At 36.2% G+C, this 22,966-nt stretch overlaps 1 protein-coding gene across 8 annotated transcripts in view; it reads left to right on the forward strand.

Moving 5' to 3' along the window:
* Positions 1–22,966, forward strand: part of Bnc2 (basonuclin zinc finger protein 2) — a 418,137-nt gene that overhangs the window by 269,694 nt on the left and 125,477 nt on the right. For 7 of the 8 annotated variants that reach the window (XM_076845948.2, XM_076845947.2, XM_076845949.2 and 4 more), the window contains one exon: positions 732–834. In XM_076845948.2, coding sequence (XP_076702063.1) covers positions 732–834 — 103 coding nt within the window. Of the gene's footprint in view, positions 1–731; positions 835–22,966 lie in introns of those variants that run through there. The other variant, XM_076845954.2, reaches the window with a different exon arrangement.

Raw genomic sequence — 22,966 nt, forward strand, 5'->3', positions numbered from 1 at the left:
TAGTTGTACTGTTCCAGGTATAAAATGTTCACATAAATGGCTTTTCCTGCATTCTGCTCTAAAAAGTCAATTGAAACTTATTTTCTTCAATCACCATTAAAATAAAAGGAGAATTGTTTTATAGTTTGCAAAATGGGAAAGAAAGTAAGAATTAATAATCAAAGAAAAAATCCCTAAGGGAAAATGATAAATAATAATATAAATATGATAATTCTTATTGAGAAAACAGGAGTGTCTCTCAAAATATATCTTACAGATTAGCAAAGTATTTAAATGAAATTCAGAAGTAATATTATAACGATATTTTTCTGTTGCATTTAATTGTATAAACATTTCACTTTAACATTATTAGGATGTATTTTCTTTTTCATTATTAGAAAGTGGATAAACTTAAATGGAAATAAATTAGTAGTACCATTTGTTTCTTTTTTGAATCTCTGCATTTTGAAGAATATATGATCCTTTATTCTTATTCTCCTTGATCTACGTTTCTAATTTAAAGGCTACTGTGAGTGACTTAAAACATGATTCTGAATGAGCTTTGTTTCTCTTACCCTTTTTTTTTTGGTAAGAGATTTTGATGATATCAACATTTATTTTCAAAATTCTCTAGGCCTCCACCAACAGAAATAGCCTTTAAAAATAGAAGTGGGAATTATTTATTAAAAATTGTGAAAAAAGTATAGTACCTTTGAACAGATGCTGATCTTTTTTCCTGCTCTGTTTTTCAGGCCATCCGTTGCACGCTGGTAAACTGCACATGTGAATGTTTTCAGCCGGGGAAGATTAACCTGAGGACTTGCGATCAGTGTAAACATGGCTGGGTGGCACATGGTGAGGAAAATCTGGGCTCCTCTTCCTGTTCTTGTTATGTTCACGTGAATGTGTTTTCTTAGAGCAGCCACTGGCCTGTAGAAGAGAGCGGTCAGCTGTGCTCCTGTGTTAGTTAACATTCAGCCTATGACTCTCAGACAGCATATTCTCGGCTTGGAGAAGGAAGGCTGCACCAACAGCACTCAGCAGAGGGGCAAGACGTTTATAGGACAGTTGAGCCGTGGGGTTCTTCCTGACACAGCAGCAGCCTGCAAGCATCAGGCCTGATGGAAACTCAGACATACCACAGTTGGCCTTTCAGAGTCTGGACCTCAGAGGGAAGTTGGCAAATCCCCCTTGCTTGAGAACTCCTAGATGACTGTATACCCTTGTCACGTGTTTAGGGCTGAGTTTATCCTTCCAGATGTTAAAATTTGTATGGTCTAACATGGGTGAGAGGGTGCACTGTGACATTATTTGGCTGGTATCTGAAAAATAATCTATAAATACCTGATTTCAGAGTGTGCTGGGATTAGAGGGGGCAGACGTTGGTGGTGTGGGTGCTGTGTGTAGGTGTCATTGGGTTGGGAATGGCCCAAGCATGGATGGCAGCATGGAGGCTTTTGCCAGGTACACAGAGCTATTTTTGTCAATATGCCTTGAGTATGGTTTTAACATTTTCTTGTGCATGGTTTACATTTATTGTGTTTAGGTGAAAGGAGACTCTAGAAATAAGCAGGCCCATTTTTCACCTCCTAGACTGAAGAATTTAAAGATAGGTAATGTTTATAAAAGAAATCCTGGCTTGAGATTTTTTTGACAGCCTGGGGTATTGGCTCTTAAGTGGACATATTCTTCATTCCCAAGCAGTGCCAAACATCCAGTGGGTTGTATTTTTTATAAATGTCATGTTATTCTAGCAAGATCTGAGGTAACAACATTGGGCCATGCCTTGAAATGCTTTTAATTTATCATGTACCTAGCTTGTTAGGGCATGTGTGTTGGAGTTGCAGGGACATTTCAGCCACATTTCTATGTGAAAGAGAGAGTAGCAGGAGGGGACGTTGTTGGAAAGAGTATGGTAGGGTGACACAGCCACAATCCCGTGATCCTCGGGAATGGGACACGTTCCTACTCCATTGATGAAGCCAGAATCTGTAAGAGCTCCTAGTTCTGTCTTGAAAAACAGATGAACTGCTGTAACATTTACAGTTTGTACATGTTACAATGTTGGATGATTTCTTCTTTCTTTCTATATTAGTTGACCATGGTTTCTTTAACAAAATACCACAGACTGGGTAGCTTAAGGGACAGAGGTTTATTTTCTCATACTAATGGAAGGTAGAATTCAAGGTCAGATTCAAGATCAGAGTTAGTTCCATTCTGAGGCCTTTCTTCCTGTTTTGCAGAAGGCTATCCTAATGTGACATTTATCTTTGGACACACACCTGTGACATCTTCTTTCTTTTTTTTTTAATAATTTTTTTTTTTGTGGCATCTTCTTGTATATCTTTATTTCCTCTTAGAACGACACCTATCAGTTGTAATCACCTCTTTACAGGCCCCATCTCCAAATACAGTCACAATCTGAGACTCAAGGAGTCCTGATCTCAACATAGCCCATGGCACTGCCCAGCTATCCTTCTTTCCCTGAGGAAGTATGCAATTTCCAGATAATGGGTTCAGAGCTTATTGTTAATCCATCAGGAATCACAAGGTCATTGGGCATAGAATGTTCTCAGGCTCAATCCTGATTGTTTCACTTCAGTGTCCTATTACCCAATATGACTTTCTGTTTTGTTATCTGTAAAATATGATTAATAATAATACCTCCTTTAGGGCTTGGGTTAACCCAGTGCTAGAGTATGTGCTAAGCAAGTATGAAGCCCTGGATTCAATACCCAGCAACCCCTACCCCCCAATCATAATAGCTACTTCATTGTCTTACGGTGAAAATTAAGAATAAAATATATGAAACCTTTAATAAATTCTACATGTTAAAAATAACAAACTGTTCAGTAGTTGAACAGAGAGGTTAATCATTAAACAAAAGGCTTTTCATTTATTCACTGATTTTTTTTTTCCCTAAAGCCACCTTGTATTAACATCATCTATCTACTGTGGGAGCTTTCTGAGTATAAAAGTTGGCTGTGTCACTAGAGTTTGTTTTATCTATCTGGCTTCCATGTGCATATTACATTAGTAGTGTAATGAAAAACATGCAATATTTCTTCCTCCTGAACAACAGACACTTTTCCTGGCCAATGATTGTTTTGAAGATTTTTTTTTTTGAAGGATGTGATTTTTTTTTTTTTTTTTCCCACTCAACTTGAAGAAGATATTTATTTTACATTAAACTCCACTTTTCCTACTGTGCCATTAGAAATTCTGTTTCTGGCATACTAAATAAAATTAATTCTAATTCTTCCCTTTCACAATTATCATTGTGACCTCTCTTATTCTTTTCCACAGAGATATGTCTGTATATAACTGAAAATACATACATGCAGGTATGCAAAGCCACTCTTCCAATTCATTAGGCAAATACGACACTGAGAGGTTGGCTTCTAGCCTTTGAGTTGGCAAGTGGGGTGAGAGCGCCCACTTGTTTTGCCCCTAGCATTTCAACTAATTGCTTCATTCCCTCCCCTGTACAGAAACCCTGAAATCATGTCTGCAATTATTTCTCCAAAGAGGTGAAACACAGCCATCTTTCTGGCTGCCTTACACATTACAGTGTCCTACGTGTGGGGCAGGGAGGAAGTGACTTGCTTTTTCTACTGTGTGATTTTTCTCTAAAAATGTATGGAATGACAATAAAACTAGTGGGATACATTTCATAGAATTGTTTCATGATAACATTGAACAGATTGTATTTTTGCACTATTTTAAATAATTAATATCTGATGCTGAAAAATAATCAGTGCCCAAATCAGGTATTCTCATTTAAAAGAATAATTTTCAGAAATTTGTTGGCCTCTTGAATAAATGACTTCCTGCATATCCTTTGCTAGTAGTATCTTCAATTTTTTCAAATGGTTCCTAAGATGTTTGATTTCACGGGTCATTATATATCATCTGTACCCCCCCCACACACACATTCACACGTCTCTGTATATGGGTACACACACACATACATATACACACACTGTTGTCTTACAAATTGAGTTGTTAATATTAGCTGATTTATAAAAACCTTAGGAAAAGCATTTTTAAAAATGGAAGAGAGTGATTAATTCATTATGGTACAAAACCTGGGTTTTGAGATTGCTCAGTGGCTTCTCTTCACTAATTACTTCCTTGAAATCTTAGCACTGTTGAGTTGGGGGTGGGGAAAATTTAAAACAGTTCTTGAATTAATAAAGGATTTCCTACCTTCCCCCCCTTTTAGTGAGTCTCAGCTCTTTCACTTTGATAATAGCAGAGTTTGTTGAATTTAGCTTTATTTAAAACAAACTTTTTTGGGGTATAGGATATCCATACCTTGTCTTTAATAACTTAGTTGTGGAGCCAAAAATATCTCAAGAGTTTCTAATTTTGTCAGATGTCTATTCAAAGTTCTTGGATAAAGGACTCCAGGACACTGCTATTTAACTCACTTTATATTTATGCTTTTCTCCCATTTGTATTGTCTTCCTATGGTTTCCCTCCATTCACCTAAGTCTTGAGGGAAGTTTATTAAAAGTTCAGCTATTTGCTTCAAAACTGCCAAAATATCAGGATACAAGCATTAAAAGTCTTCTTTTCTGGTGATGTATTTTTGTTAGTAAAAATTCAGTTTGTTGTGTTTTGACTCTTTCTCGCCATGTTAGAATTGTAACTCAACCATTCTCAAAATCAGGGCTTCAGGAAAACAATTTTACATGGTCTTAAAAACTACCGGTATATGCCCCATGATGGCTAGGTGAGTGGGAGGACGGTACTCCCCACTCACCTTCCCCTCTTGAGAAATCTCTGAGAAGAGTTACTGATAGTCATTGCCTTTGAGAGAAACTAGAGGCTGTGTAACTGTTATATATATACATATACACACATTGTTATTGTTGATTATTTGCAAATTAACTTGAATGTCATCTAGATGAAGACATAATTTCTAAGCCATTAAAATTAGGATAAATAAAGTAAAAATAAAAAGGGAACAAATTCTAAAAGGGTTTAAGGAACATTTATTGATAAGCCAACATAACTGAAAAAATTTTATAATGACAATCATAATACATTTGATTTTGTATTTTGATGAAAAACTTGGGAAGGTTTTAGAAAGATTTATTTAGAATTTTTTTTCCATCTACTGAATCATTAATTTTTACTTCTGATGAAGTTGATTTGTAGTAACTAATCCTTTTTCTGAATACTCACTCTCCTTAACAACAGCAAACCAATTTCACAGTTTGTAGGTATGTTAGGTATATCAGATGATCCTTTGGCAATAATATGAGAATCGATGAATAAAAAATATATTCCATAGCCTATGAACCCCACAGCAACTTTCTCATAAAATATTTTGACTTAAAAGGAAAAAGATACACCCTTCAACAAACTGTGTCAATGCTAGAATGTTCGTTCACTTCCAGGCAATCGGAATTAACACAAGTGTTATTCCTTTTGGCTGATGTCTTCCTGAAAGAATTCTTGTTGCACTGGAATTCTTGAGAGCTTTTTTTAAGTTATATTCTATAATGTGATTTCCTTTTACTACTGGCAGTTTATTCAAGAAAAAGTAGTTATTCCTTTAATTATTTGCTTATCAAGCTAGGTGTTTTCCTGCCCATATTTTATCCAAACTCTTCATACTTTTTAATGTAAAATGAGCAGGCTTGGACTGTATTGCCAGGATCGTCAATCAGTAGGTATTTATTAAACATATGTCATATGTACTTTAAATACCATGCCAGGTAACCTTCGGTTCTGTGCTTCAGGAAATGGCGAGGAGCATAAAGTTAATTTAGTGTCATATACCAACCAGTTTTATGGTTTAATGTACTGTAAGACTTAATATTCATATAACCCAGTAATTTGCAATCTTTTTTGTCATTCATTAGAAATATTTTTTTTTCTTTTTTCCTTCAGCATTGTTGAGTATGAATTCTCAGCTTTTACTTGATCTGTCTTCTCAGGCAGATGAGAGGTATTATAGAGACTGTCACACTAATAGAAAATAGAGACTATCCTATTAAATTTGAATTTCAGATAGTGAATGATTTTTTAATATAACTATATACCATGCTTGTTTAGCTGAGTGTCCTATATTTTAATTTGTTAACATTTGGCAAGCCTACACCTAAAAGAAAATCATACTCAGACTTAATTTTCATGATGAGGTCCTAAATCAGGGCTATTGGTCATGAGCTTCCTATAATCAAAAAACTTTTGGTTATATCCGTCCTACATTTAGAAATATGAGATTTCAGTATTCTATTTACAGGTGTTGAAGGCATGGGTGGTACCTTATAAGGACTCTAGCAGGGCAGGTCAAAACCAGGAGTTTTTAATTTTATTCTGTGAGAGGTCATATGTCTTTATTATGTGTCCCAGTCTGTATTGTGCTTATGAATTGTATGAATGTCTATGAAGGCATTTTCTCCCCCACTGGTATCTCTGTAATGTTCTACCTGACTTGAATCCAAAACCCAGTGGTAAGCTTCCCTCTCCTATCCTGTTTTATTCCCTACTGTTCTCCCCTCCCCACCCCCAAAGGGGGAAGGTCCTCTATTGTAAGCAATAAAATGTGTGACATTTCTGTGAAATCATGCTCATCCTAAGAGATTCCGAAACAGTATCTGTGGAATAATTTGTAGATTTGTCAAGATAAAGAGAGTGAAAAAGACCTGGTTTCCATAACAAAGGAAGATAATGTTCGCAGATATGAACCTGCTGAAAAGCTCTAGTTTTCCTTTTACTGACATGGAGATTGTCCCATCAGGAATGTATTTTGCTTTGGGAGAAAATGTTTCCAGTAGAATATTTAGGATTTGATGAATAGTGCAATACAGATATTCGTTTGGGTGCTTCTCAGCACAGGGAAGCAAATACAGGCTGAGCAGTGGCCAAGTGAGATCTTGATCCTTTGGGAAGATGATTCTAGGGCTTTAGTCAGAGACACATGAATAGAAAAAATACAGTTCTCTTCTTTTTATGTGTTGGTCTGGGAGGAGGAACTAATGTAGTATTTTTTTTTTTTTTGGAGCAAAATGAACATTTTATCTATCTATCTATCTATTTATTTATTTATATTAGTTGCTCATGACAATGCAAAGATCTTGACATATCATATTAATATAGTATTTACTTACAAGAACTTGCCTTTCTGGTAAACTTAGTCATTTTAGATAACTGCGAAATTTTCTCTTGGTTAGAGAAGCCAGCTTTTAACTGCCTTCTAGCTCTGGTGAGGCAGCTGGGTCCTGGTCTTTCCATGGGCAAAGTCCTTGAACATTTCTGGACTTACGTTCATTTCAGAGAGCAAAAACAAGGCCATTTCCTGCCCTGGCACAGGAGACTTTGCTGTTTGACCTGAGGGCACAGTGCCCTCTTCTGCCTCTCCTACTCCCTGATCATGGCTGATAAACTGTAAAAGGAGGACATCCTCCGAATCCAAAGGTTTTTGTTTGATTAATGATGTTAACTACTCTCCTCTTGTGTCCCTGAGCTGTTTATTTTGATTTGTTTCTCAGCTCGCCCACCATTGGGATAGACTATGACAACTCCCTAAATTTTTTTTTTTTTAAGTATAGCACAAACAGTGCCTCCTTCTCACAGTCCTGGGCTCTAGGTCTATTTGCTCTCCAGATTTTTTTTTTTTTCCTAGTTCCAGTTGATTCCTATTGGATATAGAGTGAGTCTGGAAAGACCTGGCCTTGGAAGTATAATCAGTACCAGTATACTGGTAAGAAGTTTCTTGGGAGATTTTGAAGATTGAAACATACAGAGTTCTATCCCCAGGGTACGAAATGAAAGGAAGCAACAGAGAAGATAGGTGCAGCTCTGAAAAGAGACTCTGAAGGTTCACATCTTGGCTCTACCACCCACTGTCAGTGGAACCTTGTCCAGGTTGTTTAATGCATTGTTTTCTCATCTGTGAAATGTGAATAATGATGGGATTCTGCTGAGATTAGATGAGACAATCCTGGTGCCTTGTACACAGTAAACACTTAATAAGTGTTAGTGGTTATTACTATTAAACTCTGACAAAAGCAAAACTTCAACCTTGAGGACATGACAGACTTGTTCTAGCAAAGTTTAGGGGTTACACTTTGGGTGTAGTCAGACTAATACCTTGTCTAAGCCCCAGTTCTTTTATCTGTAAATTCTGATAATAATAGGAATGTGCTTAAATATCACACGGTGGTTGGAGGGAGGATTAAATGAAAGAGGGAAGCTAGCCCAGTGTTCTGGCAAAAACATTTTAGCTATTAAGTCAATAACATAACATTAAACTCTAATATTCATGATAATGTCTAGAATTTTAGGGAAAGTATGAACTTTATTCTTCCAGGGAAGGTTTACTTCAGTGCCCAGTGGCAGATTCTGGTCACAAGTTCTCTTGGTTGTAGGGCCCAGTGTTTAGGTGAAATTGTTCCTGCCAGCAAATCCAGGATAGTCCTCAGTAGTTTCCATACCTAAACCCCTATGTGAACAGAAGTAAGGAAAACTTTACCCCAAAAGTCAAATTTTGAGAAACACAGACCAGGTCAAATAAATTGCAGGAATATTTATGTGTTGAAAATCAAAACTCAGAAGTGGGTGAATTTTAGACAAAGTTGAAGCTGCTTTTATGTATTTTTGCACCTATCTTTTTGCTTGTGAAGTACTTTGATGGGCTCACTACTTTATCATTTTATTGCATTTTATTACATCATAAATTTTTATATCTTGCTAACGATCCTACAGGAAGCTTAATTGTTTATAGGAACATCTTAATTAACTGGAGTTCACCAGGTTAAGCAGAACACAAATTGAAGGGGTGATAAATGAAACACCCTCAGCTCCTCTCGTTTTACTCAGGATGCACTGTTCAGATAAACCAGGAGATTCAGCTGGGTCATAAGGACCCATATGCCTCAGCAAGATTATGTTGATATTCTCAACTATTGTTCCTTCTCTGTTGTGTCATAATTGGTGACTTCTCCCAACCTTCCCCATCTCTTTTATTGTATCATGAAATCACTGGATGAGATAAATACACTATTTTAGAGAGAACTCTGACTTGTATTCTCAGGGCCCTAAAACGTTGTTTATCCATCCCATTCTTTGCCAGGTTTTGCCTTTCCTTTGTAGATGTTTGTACCTCTTCCAAACCTTGTTGTTAGTGAGCACATAGGCAAAGCATTTTATAGAAAATATTATGAGGAGTTTTTACTATAACTGGATAGTTTTATAAGCAGTATCTGTTATTGGGCCTGGTATTAATGTTCCTCCCTCCTTTGAGCGCTTCTCTGTGGTACCCAGGGAGGCCTCACATTGATGTCCTGCATTTCCCTGGCTGCTCTGTGCTCAAGTGATACTATGCATGTGTACTCAAACCCATCTGATTGAAAGGACAGTGTAGTTGGACCTTAGATTCAACTGACCAAGGATTGTAAAGGCAGCTATGGACCTGACTGTCCAATAAGGATGTAACTGTTGGGGTTTTTGAGCCCTTGAAAAGTGGCATTCCAAATTCAGATGTGCTAGTATAAAGTATACCATGGATTTTGGAGATGTCACCTTTAAAGTATGTAAAATTGTCATGAAGACTTGTTCTTACATTGACTACCTACTGATATTTTTGATGTATTATGTGAAATTAAATATATTTTTAAAAATTAGCATCAGTGTTTACTTTTTACTTTTTTGATGAGATTAGAAATTTTTAAATTACGAATGTGTCTGGAATTATCTTTCTGTTAGATATTGCTGTCAGAAGCTGTAGGTATAAGGAAATATATTTGGAGACTTCAGGTTTAGGTTGAAGTGGTTTGGTGGCAGAGCAGTTAGAACCCACGTGAGAATTCCAGAACTCCAAATTCAGGCTTCTTGTCTCTTCCTTGTCACTTGGACTCTTTCCCAGTGCTTCCTACTTGCATACTTGCTGCAGTATTGATCCTGTCCCATCTTTCCTGTGCCCTGCTCATCAAGAATGGAGGATTCTTCTCTCTCTCCACTCCCTATCTCTTGTCCCTGGAGCAAGTAAGTGTTTTTTTCTGTGTATTCTCAGTGCCTTTTGCTGAGACCAGAAGAGTAGTTTCTGGGGAATGCAGATCCTTCTAGTAGCTTGGGAACTCTGGAAGGGCTCTTCATCTTTGAATGCTGCCAGTGCCATGCAGAATCTCCCACGTGGTACATGCGAGGAAGGTTTATGGATGTCCATAAGTCTCCAATTCCTCCTTCTTGTCGTTTCTTTCCCAGCAACCCTTTCCCATTTTGACATTGTAAGCAGACCCTTGTCTTCAATCCAATTTCTTTTTAAAAAGTCTTCGTTCTGTTTTAGCCTTTGCCTTTTCCCTGTGAGTCTTCAGACAACAAAACAAGTGAAAGGTAGGGAGGAGGTTTTTTAGCATAACTAACCAGGAAGTAAATTTTAGAGGAGTTGAATGTTTGATCATTAACAGATGTTGGCATTTTTGTTTTATTTCAGAAGCTTTGGTCTTAAGTGAAATGCCTTCCACTTTTATTTGGTAGTTCTTCCATAATCCTCTGCCTGCAAAAATCGGAGGGTAAGAAATTCACCCCTCCCCCTTTTGGCTGATCATGTGTTCCACTATCAGTAAAAATTAAAAAACAAATCAACCCCTAACATAAAAGAAAACACCTGTTTGGCTTGGAGAACTTGGCTAGGGAAGTCTTTTTTTCTGACATGCCAAAAGCGACCATCACAGGGCCCCTTAAAAAAAAAAAAAAAAAAGTCATCTTTTTTTCTTTATTTCATGTGAGCATTGGCAGAAACTCTGACAAGCAGTTCTTCATATTTTATTATGTTCTTGTCTGCAGAATCTCTGTCAGGCAAAAACCTTGTCAGCGGAAAACCTGTCGTAGGATCAGAGGAGACAAAAACAGGTGTCACACAGGCAGTCAAAACTGAAGGAAAAAAAAGATTAGGCTAAAGAGAGAGAGGCAGACAATTACATTAATGCCATTGCTTTTATCTTATAGATGTGTGTTATTATCTCGGGGTGCTGAGTGCGCAATTGCCTCACAGAAAAGTAGACAGGAGACAAGGGGAAACTTGATAGTTATTAACTGAAGAGGCAGTGTGTCAAAGCTGGACGGGGTTCAAAGTTTTGCAGAGGGAAAAAGCTGCAGGCAGCAAGCAGCGGCTGTGTGGTTCTGCTCTCGGCTACGCAAACCTAGTAGCAATCTAACATTTTTTACTTGGAAGCAGATCATAGAGAGAAAAATTAATGAAAGATTTCATTTGGAGGTTTTGGGGGTAACATTTATCGTATAGACATGCGACTGAATCGCATAACTTTGCTCTCTTATAAAATCTCGCCCCATGTGAGACATGGTGAGGCATGAAGACAGGCATTTGTCAGTTCAGCTGTGTTGTTTGGATATGTTTAAAACACCTATTATCAACACACTTTTAATTAAAAAAAGCTATTAAGAAGCCCTTTTACTAAGTGTGAACATCTGTACGTGCAAGCTGTAAATTAGGAGATCACATATGTGTGCCTCAGTCAGAGACTAAATGAATTTGGCAAGTGTTTTCTGTTACTAGTTTTTAAATACAGTCTAATATCTAAATGAAAAAAAAATTGCTACATTTTACAGTTTGCATTGATTTTTTAAAATTTTGCCTTTTGGTACTGATTGATAGAACTTTTCAAATTTGATAATAGTCCTTATCATTATCAGATTAGTAAACAGAATTGAAAACAATAACATATCTCCCCTGTTTTCTTTGTTCACATTGTTTTAGGAGGTCACTTGTTTTCTGAAAGTTGGAGCTCCATGAAATATAAGTGATGGTATAAAATAATTTCATTTGCCAGTTACCTAAAACCTGAAAGATTTTTAACTTTGTTGATAACTCATATATAACAGTCAACCATCTAACGTAGAACGGTGTTGCAACTTTTAGTTGGTCATATGTTGGTCACGTTAAGTGACCAATGTAGACTTTGCTCAGGGCCTCAACATTTTCTGCTCATGCATTTAAAACGTGGTTAGTGTAGACTTTCCCTAGGCCTCAGGACTGCCCTCTTAACCCTTTTTATGACCAAATTTTTATATAGGGTCTTTTATCCTCCAGTCACCAATGCAAAGCAATGTGATATGTGATATATGCATTAAGCAAATCCAGAAATCCAGAGGAAAACACACATCAGTATCAGAAGTGTATGTGATAGCCTAGAGTTTTAAGGGATTATAGGTAGTGGAAGGGAAAGAAGGAAAAGATTGATTATAGACTTAGAATGGGTTTTCAGATAAACTTGGGGAAGAAGAAAAAAATACTTGTGATACAAAGGTGACATGTTTTAAAGGAGGAAAACAGTTTGAGAATAATAATTTCTTTCTTTTATATATTTCCTACCAGGAACAGAGTTTTTATATATAACTGTTCTCATTTTTGAAATAGTTCCTCAATAGAGTTCGAAGCCTGTGTTGCATTTACAGTGTTTCCTAGTGACATTCTTAAAAAGATCTTTGTTGCTTCAAGAAAATTAAGTCTGTATGTCAAGACAATAATTGGAGTTTTGGTGATTATTCGTTCAAGAATTCATTCTTTTAAATGAAAGGATATAGATAATTTGTTCAAGTAACAAATTTCAATAGTTATTTTTAAAACAGGTTTTGTTTTATAGTCAGCATACATTTAATTTATTGGTATAAAAATTGAATAAAGCAGGATTTATGAAGCTAACATTCACCTAGCCTCAGCAACTGGAGATTAGGTAGAACTGCAGTACTACTAATAATAATCCTCAAACCTGGGTTCAGCAAGTAGATTCAATTACCACATATCTTCCTATACCCTCTGTCAAGTTTGCAGATTAAATTTTCTCTTTTTCCTTTGCCACCTTTGAGTGGAGTTGCTGCATATGAGCAAAGACATACCCTCAATGTGGTCCATGCAAGGAAGAGGAAGGAGGAGAATAAGTAAAACCAAGGACCTGTTTAATCTGCTAGCCAGGAGCATGAGCTTCTGAACAACCACACATTGACAGTCTACTTTTATGGGTGCTGCCGTCAGACATTAATTATTTCCAAAGTCTGTTCTGAAGACTTTATTATGCATAAGGCCACCGGGGGGGGGGGGAAATGCCAATCAGTTTGAAATATTAGCTATGGTCTCAAGTGGAATTCAGGTTCTTCCCTGGCCTGATTATGGGTGTTTGTATGTGTCTACTCCTGTACTATGAGAGATACATGCCAACTGGGGCTGATTAAAACCCAGAGGATGGCGGGGCTTATTGGAACTACTTTTTTCCCTTTTCCTTTCGTACAGTTTACAGTCACATTAATGATAAACCATGAGAGTATTTATATACCAACCCTTAAGTATTAAGGAATAAGGAAAAAATTATGTGCCCTTCACAGAAGAGCTATATAAGGTGAAGTGATGTAATGAGGGTTTGCTCAGTGGAGATTTCTTCAATCAGAAAACACTGACACACTATTTGTTCAAGGAAAAAAATAATGCACCCTTTGTGAATAAGGGCTGACAGTTTTCATCACCAGGCTTGAGGATCTGCTCTTTCAACTACTTATCATTTCTCTTCTTTTTTCCTTAAAAAGTACCAGAAACAAGCCTTCTTGCTCCTTGGTGTTACCCATTCTCATTAATTCAACCTTGACAGGACAGCTAAAGAGTTGCGACTTAAAGAAACATGAGTTATTTTGTACTTAATTTGCTCCCAATTATATAGCACTTTACCCCAAAAGTAATGAATAAAAGGCACATATCTAAATGTTACCTCAAGTCCTAAGGAATTTTACCCTTAATCACAATTGTTGCCGGCCTCCATGATCTCCTGATTCTCTGGGAGGTTTTTAATATGCCATCATTGCCACTCATTAATGTTCTCTCAAGTGCTAAGGCTTTTATTAGGATCTGGCTTATAGTCTATAGGTAGGTTAAGCCTTTGCCTTGAGCCCTGACGGTCTTGCCTAGTAAGAGCTGAGTCTTATATATAATGGGAAAGGATTGATGTTATAATGATTCCAAAGGGCCTCTTTATGATGAAATTCTAAATACGCAAAATCCCATTAAACCTGTGGAAGTTCATGGGCTAGCTACATTGAAATGACATATCATTATATTGGGTATAGTGTGCTTATTATAAAGTGTGGTATAATTGGGAATTATTGGTCGTATTAGCAAGAATGAAGGACTACTCACCCTCATAAATTCAGAAGTTATGACCTAGATATTTGAGGTAGGGGCAATATTCTGTTTATAAATAATCAAAAACTTTAAAATTTGACCGCAGAAGTTGCTCTAATAAAATGCTGTCACTGACAACTTTTAGACTTTTTAAACCATATGAAGAATTGTATAACAGTATTCCTTAAGGACATATGTTAAGTGTAAATCTATTAGAAACTAAAATAGTATTCTAATTCTAGGATCCAGGACTCCTAAAAAGCAACCACTTGATGTTATAATTTGGACTCCTGAAGAGAGTTGAGGCAGGAGACTTGGACTTCTCCAGTTAGTCTTGTAATTTAAGACCCACTTGGCTTTCTCCCAAAATGAAAGAAGTCTTCTTTAATTTTTTTTTTAAACTTACAAAATTGCTTCAAATGGCATTTAAAAATTTAAAATATCCAGGGCAGGACTTGAAATTAGTGAAATAACAAACTTCCTTTTAGACCCTTTGCAAATAGATTTTTTTTAAATTGCTTTATTCTGCAAAGTAGGTGGTTTTGAAAATCATTTCACTTTGCACACTTCTTATTTTATTGAATAAAAATAATGGCTATTAGCATCTTGCTGCCATGTCTGAACAGCTGTTAGATGGGATCTTTTGGACATCAGGGCTTGCAATCCACATATTCCTGTGGAAACCACTGAATTCCCTTGAATTTGACTTCTAAAGAAAGTTATGTTTTAAAAAAAAGTTGTGGAAAACTAAGAACTATAAACTATCACTAAGAGCCAATTTTCTAAGATCAGTGAAAAGCACTTTTATACTCTTACATTAAGGAAAAAAAGAAGTATCTGAGTATGTTCTTATTTCTGTGACCTTCACAGAAAATATTGGAAGTGAAGTCTGTAGAATTACAGGTTTATATTTGTTTTAATTTATTTGAAGGTTGGGGAGTAATTCTTGTTATTTAAAAATGAAATAAAAAAATAGTATGTATATTTCATTCAATAGAAGCAAGTTCTTTTATAATCACCACTCACCTATTCCCAGCATGATTTTATATATTTGAAAAGTGAATTTTATAAAGGACATTACTTGGTTCTTTAAGTTAGCAATATACTCAAAAGTATACACTACTTTATCCTTACTACATATTTTGCATTGCATTTTACCCTTATTTCACATTATGTTACATATGTTAATGACCAACAAAAGTGCCAGCTGTTGTCCTTATGATTCTGTTCTGCATATCCAGACTGATATGTCGTTTGGGCTCTTAGGGCTTAGCTACCACTTTCCTTTGGGAAACTCTGGGTTCTATGAAAGTGTTTGAAATTATATCCAGCCCTCAATTTCTCCTTTGTTTTATAGTTTGAAAATTACTAGCTTAAGGTCCTGTTTCTGGCATTTTAAAGAAATTCAGGTAAGTCATGATTCCTTAGTAACTTAATTTATAGTTTAAAAGGTTATATTGTATGATTTTTTTCCTTCTTTTTCTAACTAGTATTCAACTACTGCTTTTTCCACAAGAAATTTAGCATACTCAGAAGAGGTTAAGGGGCTGGGGTGTGGTACAGTGGCAGAGCACTTGCTTAGTATGTGCAGGTCCTGGGTTCTATCCCCAGGACCACAAAAAAAAAAAAAAAAAAAAAAAAAAACCAAGCAAACAGAAGTGCTAATTTGTGTGTGTATATGTATGTGTTTGAGTGGGTTTTCTCAAAAGAAAAAAAAAAGTCCTTTCCTTGTAGAATATTTTCTTGATTATATTGTGTGACTTCTGTTTTCTGACCTCTTTCTCAGGTCTATTAGGTCTATGCTGTTCATTTTTCTATAGCTAGATGACCATAAACTAGCATATTGATCACAAATCTCGTGTTCTGTGTTACTATTTTATGGATGGTTTTCATAACATTTATCCATTATGATCCAATCTGAACCCTGATATTAAAATTGCTTTTACATAATACTATACTTTCATCTTGCTTTTTTTTTTGACCTAGAAACTGCTTGAAATGGTAGGAAAGGGAATAAATTATGCAAAATTTAGTCAGAATTTCCTGCCAATCTAGTGCCCAACCTCGCCCCCTGCCTAGTAGCAGTTCCTGACCTGTACTGTTCCTTGAAGGCATAAAGAGCAAAGAAGAGGGTTGAGATAGGGGCTGGGGTGAATTCCAGAACTTGGTAGTAGGTGGAGTCCTCATACATTTATCCTTTCAGTGCAAACAGAGCTCACAGCCTTTTCCTAAAATAACTATTTGTCCATTCAAGAATACGAGCATTGAACACCCATGAGTGCTTATGTGTCAGATATTGTTGCTGCTTAAAACCAAGCTCTGTGATAAAGTGGGCACACAAGCAGCTCCAGTAAACGGACAACATATGGGTGGTACTTGAGTGATTGGCAAATTGTTGAGGTGGCTTGCTGCTAGATGAGGGACCTCTCCAGGCTTCATGGAAAAAGAAAGTTCAAAAGAAAGATAATCAGAAGGGCTAGTAAGAAAGAAGAAAGGCACTGGAAGGAATAGCGCTGAAAATAAAAATTCTGAAAAATACAGTTGACAGATGGAACCCTACTTGTCTCCCCAGCTTCATCTTTTACTGCTCTCTGTTCATGTCCCAGTGGATGGGCTTTGCCCGAACCACCTACCTCATGGCAATGACGTTCACATGTCACATACATAGTTTGTAATTGTGCATGTGCATGTGTATTTATTTAAAAGTCTGTTTTCTTCACTACTTTATTTACCTCAAGTGGGCCTGAATTGTGTCTGTTTTGCTCTAAAATTCAGCATAGGGCCTGGAAATATCCACTTAGTGACCAAATATGATAATGCCTAGAATATTTGAAAGTCAGTAGTCAGCTCACTTTGGTTGGAAGAGAGAGCTCATTTCAGAGTTATTAGGCTGGGAAGTAAATCAGTCCGCTCAAGGTCTTCTGGCCCCTTTAAAGGAGTGTGTGTGTGTGTGTGTGTGTGTGTGTGTGTGTGTGTGTGTATTCATGTATGTGTGCTGGGGTTGGGATAGTGTGTGTGAAGTGGCTGGGCACAGCATTGGAAACCTTTGAGCAGAGAATAATGTATGTAAAGCAATGTTTTGAGAAGACTGACTTGGTTTTATTTAGGGTGTATAAGGCCAGTAAGAACAGGTAGACCAAACCAATCAGGAATCAGTGCAATAATAGAGATCTTAGGGTCTAAACACCTGCTCTAAATTGGGGAGGAGTAGACCAGAAAGAAGAACTTGAAGGGAGCAAGGGGAAATAGAGATGATTTTGATCATTCTTGCTGGCAATGTTGAGATAAATAGCCCCATGCTTGTCTGCAGTTGTACCTCAACTATGTAAAATTATACATTGACAAAAGTAGACGCAGGTACATTAATATGCCACAGTCACTGTCTTTGGATGGTGGGAGTGTGGATGATTTTTTAATTTTCCTTTTTACCAAATTTCTAGCATTTTTCAATGAGCACCTATGAGAAAATTAGACACTAAAACGTCTAATGTCAGGCATTTTGGTCTTTCATAGACCTACTTTTCCCAGCAATAGGGATCAAGTATGTTTGGATTAAGGCATGGAACTTGGGTAGAGCTAAGCCTATAGGAGGAGTTGGATTCAGAGAAGAGATTACCACAGGAGGTGGCTAAGGAGGCAGCTCCTTTAGAATGCTGGTGTTTCCTCTCTGTCTGTTTTCCCTCCTGAGTCCTCCAAATTAGAAAACCATAATCATTTTGAATCCCTGGCTCATCTTTACTCCAAACATCTCTTTTTCCCCCTGTGTCTTAGTTTGGTCTTACTTCTGTAGTCACCTTTCTATTCTCCTTGGGAGTGACCTCCAAGCCATTGCTTTGCCTGAACCTAAAGGAATTTGAAAAACTGATAACTACCCTAATATATTCAAGTGCCAAGTAGCATGCCAGTGTCTTACAGCAAGTAGGTGGCACTGCTGGGATTGGAGTCCTTGGAATCTGGGTGTAGGGACTCTGTCCTTAATCTAGAAGATAACAAGGACCTTCTGACACTGGGAGCTTTAGATCAATGCTTTATTTTTTTGTCTTAACTCTTATATCCAGTATTTTCCCCACAGATAACAGTGCTGTAAATGTTCACTAGAAAGTCCTTAATCCTTCAACCTATTACACAAGGTCTTATTTACAATGAAAATTAAGATAATATTTTTATAAATGGAAATTTTAATTTTTAACTTCAGTCATCATAATGAATAAAAGCAATATAAATATTATAACTTTCTTCATTTATTATATAGAAAGTATATTTTTATTAGAAATGTATCTATCAGTGGAATAGATGGGACTCTGAATATTTTCTTCCCAGATGAGTTCAGTGATCCAAGGGTGAAGGGTACTTACTGTAAGAAAGAGAAAAGGTACCCATTTTCCATTTTTATAGATGTAACTGCTGAGACACTTGCAACAAATAGGTGAGACTAGGAGCTTTGTTATTAAATCATTATTTATTCTTAGAAGTCATTTCAAATTGTATGCAAAAGATTAACCAGGGCTTGATTGGTTTTGATAAAAGCAAGGAAACAAAAATCAACTTCTCTCCTATCCAGATATTATTGGAGTTATTCACTTTCTGAAATTTCTGGAAAAAGATAACAGCTATTTATAAATTTAACTATTAGTGTTTCCTTAGAAACACTTTGTTTATTCCAGACTAGACAATAAATATTGAGGAATAAAAATACTATACTAGTTGTTAATTCAAATTACTTCTGATTTTTTAATTTTTTTTGTGGTGCTGGGGATTAAACACAGGGTCTTATGCCTTTGAGGCAAGAACTCTACCAACTGAGCTATATCCCCAGCCCTGAATTTTATACATACACACACACACACACACACACACATATGTATTCTAATTGTACATGACAGCAGAATGCATTTCAACTCATTCTCATTGTACTAAATAGAGTACATCTTTTCATTTCTCTGGCTGTACACAATGCAGAGTCACACCATTCTTGCAGTCATTCACACATGTACATAGGGTAGTAATGTCTGTCTCATTCCACCATTCCCCCCTTACCCCCTCCCCTTCTTCACTCCCCTCTGCCCAATCCAAAGTTTCTCCATTCTTCCCTTGCACCCCTTTCCCTCAATTATAGATTAGCATCCAATATCAGAGAAAACATTTGGTTTGGGGGTTTTGGGGGTTGGCTTATTTCACTTAGCAAGATATTCTCCAATCCCACCCATTTATCTACAAATGCCCTATCATATAGGGTCTTGTTTACAGTGAAAATTAAGACTCAGACTTTTTTTAAAATTCCCCAAATCCAGAGGAAAACCCTTGGCCAAAAAAAAAAAAATTTCTACACATAATACAAGTAATTACTCAGCCTTCTTTAAGGCTGAATCTGCAAAAAAAAAAAAAAAAAAAAAAAAAATTAACAAAATGTTTTGTCTTACTGCTGTAGACATAGCTATCTTAATTGACTAAAATTTCCACTATGTGGCCCAATTGGCAAAGCCAGTGCTTGTTTCCAAATTGAGGTGACAAATCCACTTGATTTTCATTAGAAAAATTTGAACTTCACCTTGTTACACAGGCAGCTATATACCAAATATAATTCAATGGTATTCATCATTGGAAAGTTTTTTTTATATATATTATTGAGCTTTTTACCTTTGTGCTAATATGTTAGGTTGGGCTTTTTGCTTCAGTTTATTTTAGGATATGCCAGTCTTTTATTATTAAAATATTAAAGACCATAAGTCCAAAGCTAGATAAAGGATACAGATATTTTGTAATGAATTTTAGCACCAAGTTAGGAGCTCAAAACATAAGATATCTGCTCTAAGCATAAGATATCTGTTCTTGGCTTATGTCTGCATGCAAGTCATTAAGTCATTAGAAGGTTTGAAATTACTGAGTAGTAAGGCAAATAAGAATTGTGTAAATGTTAATGTAATAAAACTAAAAAGAAAATAAAATCCCCCAAATCCAGAGAAAATCCTTGGCCAAGAAAATTTTCTACCCATAATACAAATAATTACCCCAACCTTATTCAACTAAGAAAAACCTGGAGTCCAGTTGGAGCCCAAGTCACTGTCTTTTTCTGTCTTTTATATCCTCCCCATAGAACCTACTACAGAACCCTTTATGTAGTAGGTTCATAATCACCCTTTGAACCAAAGTGTGCTGGGCTCCTCTATGTGTCAGGTTCTTTTGGAGCACAATGACAAATAATAGATCTTATCATCGAGTATTCTAGTGGAGACTGAGGCATTTGTTGAATGAGTGAAATAATGTTACCTAAAAGATGTAGTAAAATTATTCTTAATACAAAGTCAGACAGAAAAGAGCACACTTCCATTTTGACCAAATGTTAACCACATTAAAGTAACAATCATATTTGTGAGGGGTGTGAAATTTGATTTATGTCTTTGTTTTTGTTTTATAAAGTTATAATTCTGTAAGCAGAAAATAATAAAGCTTACAAATTAAGAGAAATGAAAATCAAAAGAAAAATTTGAATTCATGTTTCAAGTCAAATAAATATATTAATATGAATTTTGAGAAAAATTACAAAAACATATCAGTAAATTATGGAATGCATCATGTGTGATAAATTATTAAAGGAATCCAGAATATTGTGACACAAGTACGATTATTCAGTTTATAATAGAAATGCTATTATTAATTACATGTGAAGTACTATAATGTGTAGATTAAATAAGCAAGGAATTATTAGAAATCACAATACTATTTTACTAAATGAGGTTCTATGTGTGGAGCACATAGAACTTTAGAAACAAATCAGATAACAGTCATACGTAAAACATTAATTTTAATAGATCTTATAATCAAACTATGTACTTAATGTAAGAGGAATTTATACTGCTAAAAATAAGTGACATTTAGATTATTATTTATTTTTGTTATTTTTATTAATAGGCTACTTGTAGAAAATATTCAAATTTTTATATGATGAAAATGATAATCAATTATAACTCAAATAAATATTTTTATATTATTTGATTACATGGTTTATACTATCTTATCAAATGATACATATAGTTTCTGAAAGAAACTATGTGAAATTTCTGTCCACAGGTTTATATCCAGTGTGTTTTACAAATTTTATAGGTCCAGGATAATATTCAAACTGAATTTAAAAGATAGGCATTGCTTACATGTGCTTAGGGCCTTTTCTTCTCAGGTGATGACACCTTCTAGGGATGAATGTTGAGAAGAGTTGAAAAGAATTGCTTATCTTTGAATATGTCGGGAGTAAGGGGAGGCCATTTTCATTATTGGGCACATTTGCTTTGATCCCATAGATGCTTTCTAAAGTGTATATATTATTAAAATGGACAGGAATGCAAGAGGTGAGTTCATTACCATTGTCCCATTTTATGTTGTTTCTGAACTCAGGATGTGCTAACATAGGCCCCAATGTCAGGTTCCCTTGCACTTTTACTTGATTATGTAGAGTCTAGAGAAGATCCTTTATTAATCAATAAAGGAAGCCTTCTCAAAGCAATTGAAATTGTGAATTATTTTGGCACCCAGGAGAGTTTACATCCTGGCATAGTGCACCATGTAGATAAGCCATGGAAAAATCTTTATTTTAAGAATTTAAGATTTATTTTAAGATTTCAGTTTTCAAAAGAGAAAATGGAATGGATAATCTGCATATGTATGCAGGTCTGTACACAGGTGGATCTGTTTAAGAGTAAATATGAAATCGCACGATCCAAGAATGGATGCCCTTTGACTGCATAACTCTTGGAGCACCTTTTGCATACTTCTGTTTAGGTGTATCACAGTTAGAAGTCCACTAGTTGAAGCTTTCTTCAGTGTAGTAAGGCAAAAATCTTCTACTTTCTTTACTTGGCTCTGAGCCATCCCTCCCCCTCAATACTGTGATTTTTGGTGTGGCATTTGTGTGGGGAAAAATATGTGCCTTTTCTCAAACTTAACCCTTCTCCTTCTAGAGACTTTTCCATCTTAAGGGGTTGTGACTGAGATTTGTGTGGCATGTGGCATGCACGTTCTCCCAGGCTGACAGCTATTGCTTTAATCACCTAACTTTTTTTGGGATTTTATGTGTAAAGTTGAAAAATCATCTTCGTTTTATAAAATGTTTGATATTTTCTAAACTTACAAATAAGTTTGTGAGCTTTCCACAGAGTTTTGCCTTTGGGATTGAAGCTCCTGAGAGTCTGCCCATCTGACTTTTTGGACTCAACCTCCAACCATTTTTGCCTCAAGTCTTATAGGTCCTTTGGATATTCCATTCTCTTATACTCATTAGTCCTAACCACCACCAGCAGCATCTTCTGCAGATGTGTTAGCAATGCAGATTCTTGGCTCACGTCTCAGACTCTCTGAAGCAGAAGCTGTGGAGGAGATGGCCCAGCAATCTGTTTTAGCAGGCAGTCCAGGTGGTTCTGATACACTGCAGTCTGTGTTGCTCACCTCCTTTCTCACCTGCTGACTCTAGTTATCTTACTAAACAATGCCTTCCCAGTAGAGTTGCCCTCTCTTCCTTGTGCCATCTCTTTTATAGCATTTACATCACTTGCATCTGTCTATCTTTGAAGGCAGAGGCCACACCATAAATTACTTTTTCATCTGCATACAGCACCTATCTCAGTGATAAGTTAATAGGTGGTGGTGAATAAATGAATGTATGCATGAATGAAGGAAGAGAGCATGTTAGGGAGAGTGATGATCAATAAGGTCAGCTGCTATGAAGAGATCATGGAGAATAATGAAGGAAAAAAGCTATTGGATTTCACAGTAAGGCAGGTGTTGGTGACCTTTGAAATGCTTGCCTCAGCAGAGTGATGGGCAAGAAGCCCAGATTACAGGGAGTTAGGGACT

This window comes from Callospermophilus lateralis, chromosome 2 (assembly GCF_048772815.1).
Source record: "Callospermophilus lateralis isolate mCalLat2 chromosome 2, mCalLat2.hap1, whole genome shotgun sequence".
NCBI lineage: Eukaryota > Metazoa > Chordata > Mammalia > Rodentia > Sciuridae > Callospermophilus > Callospermophilus lateralis.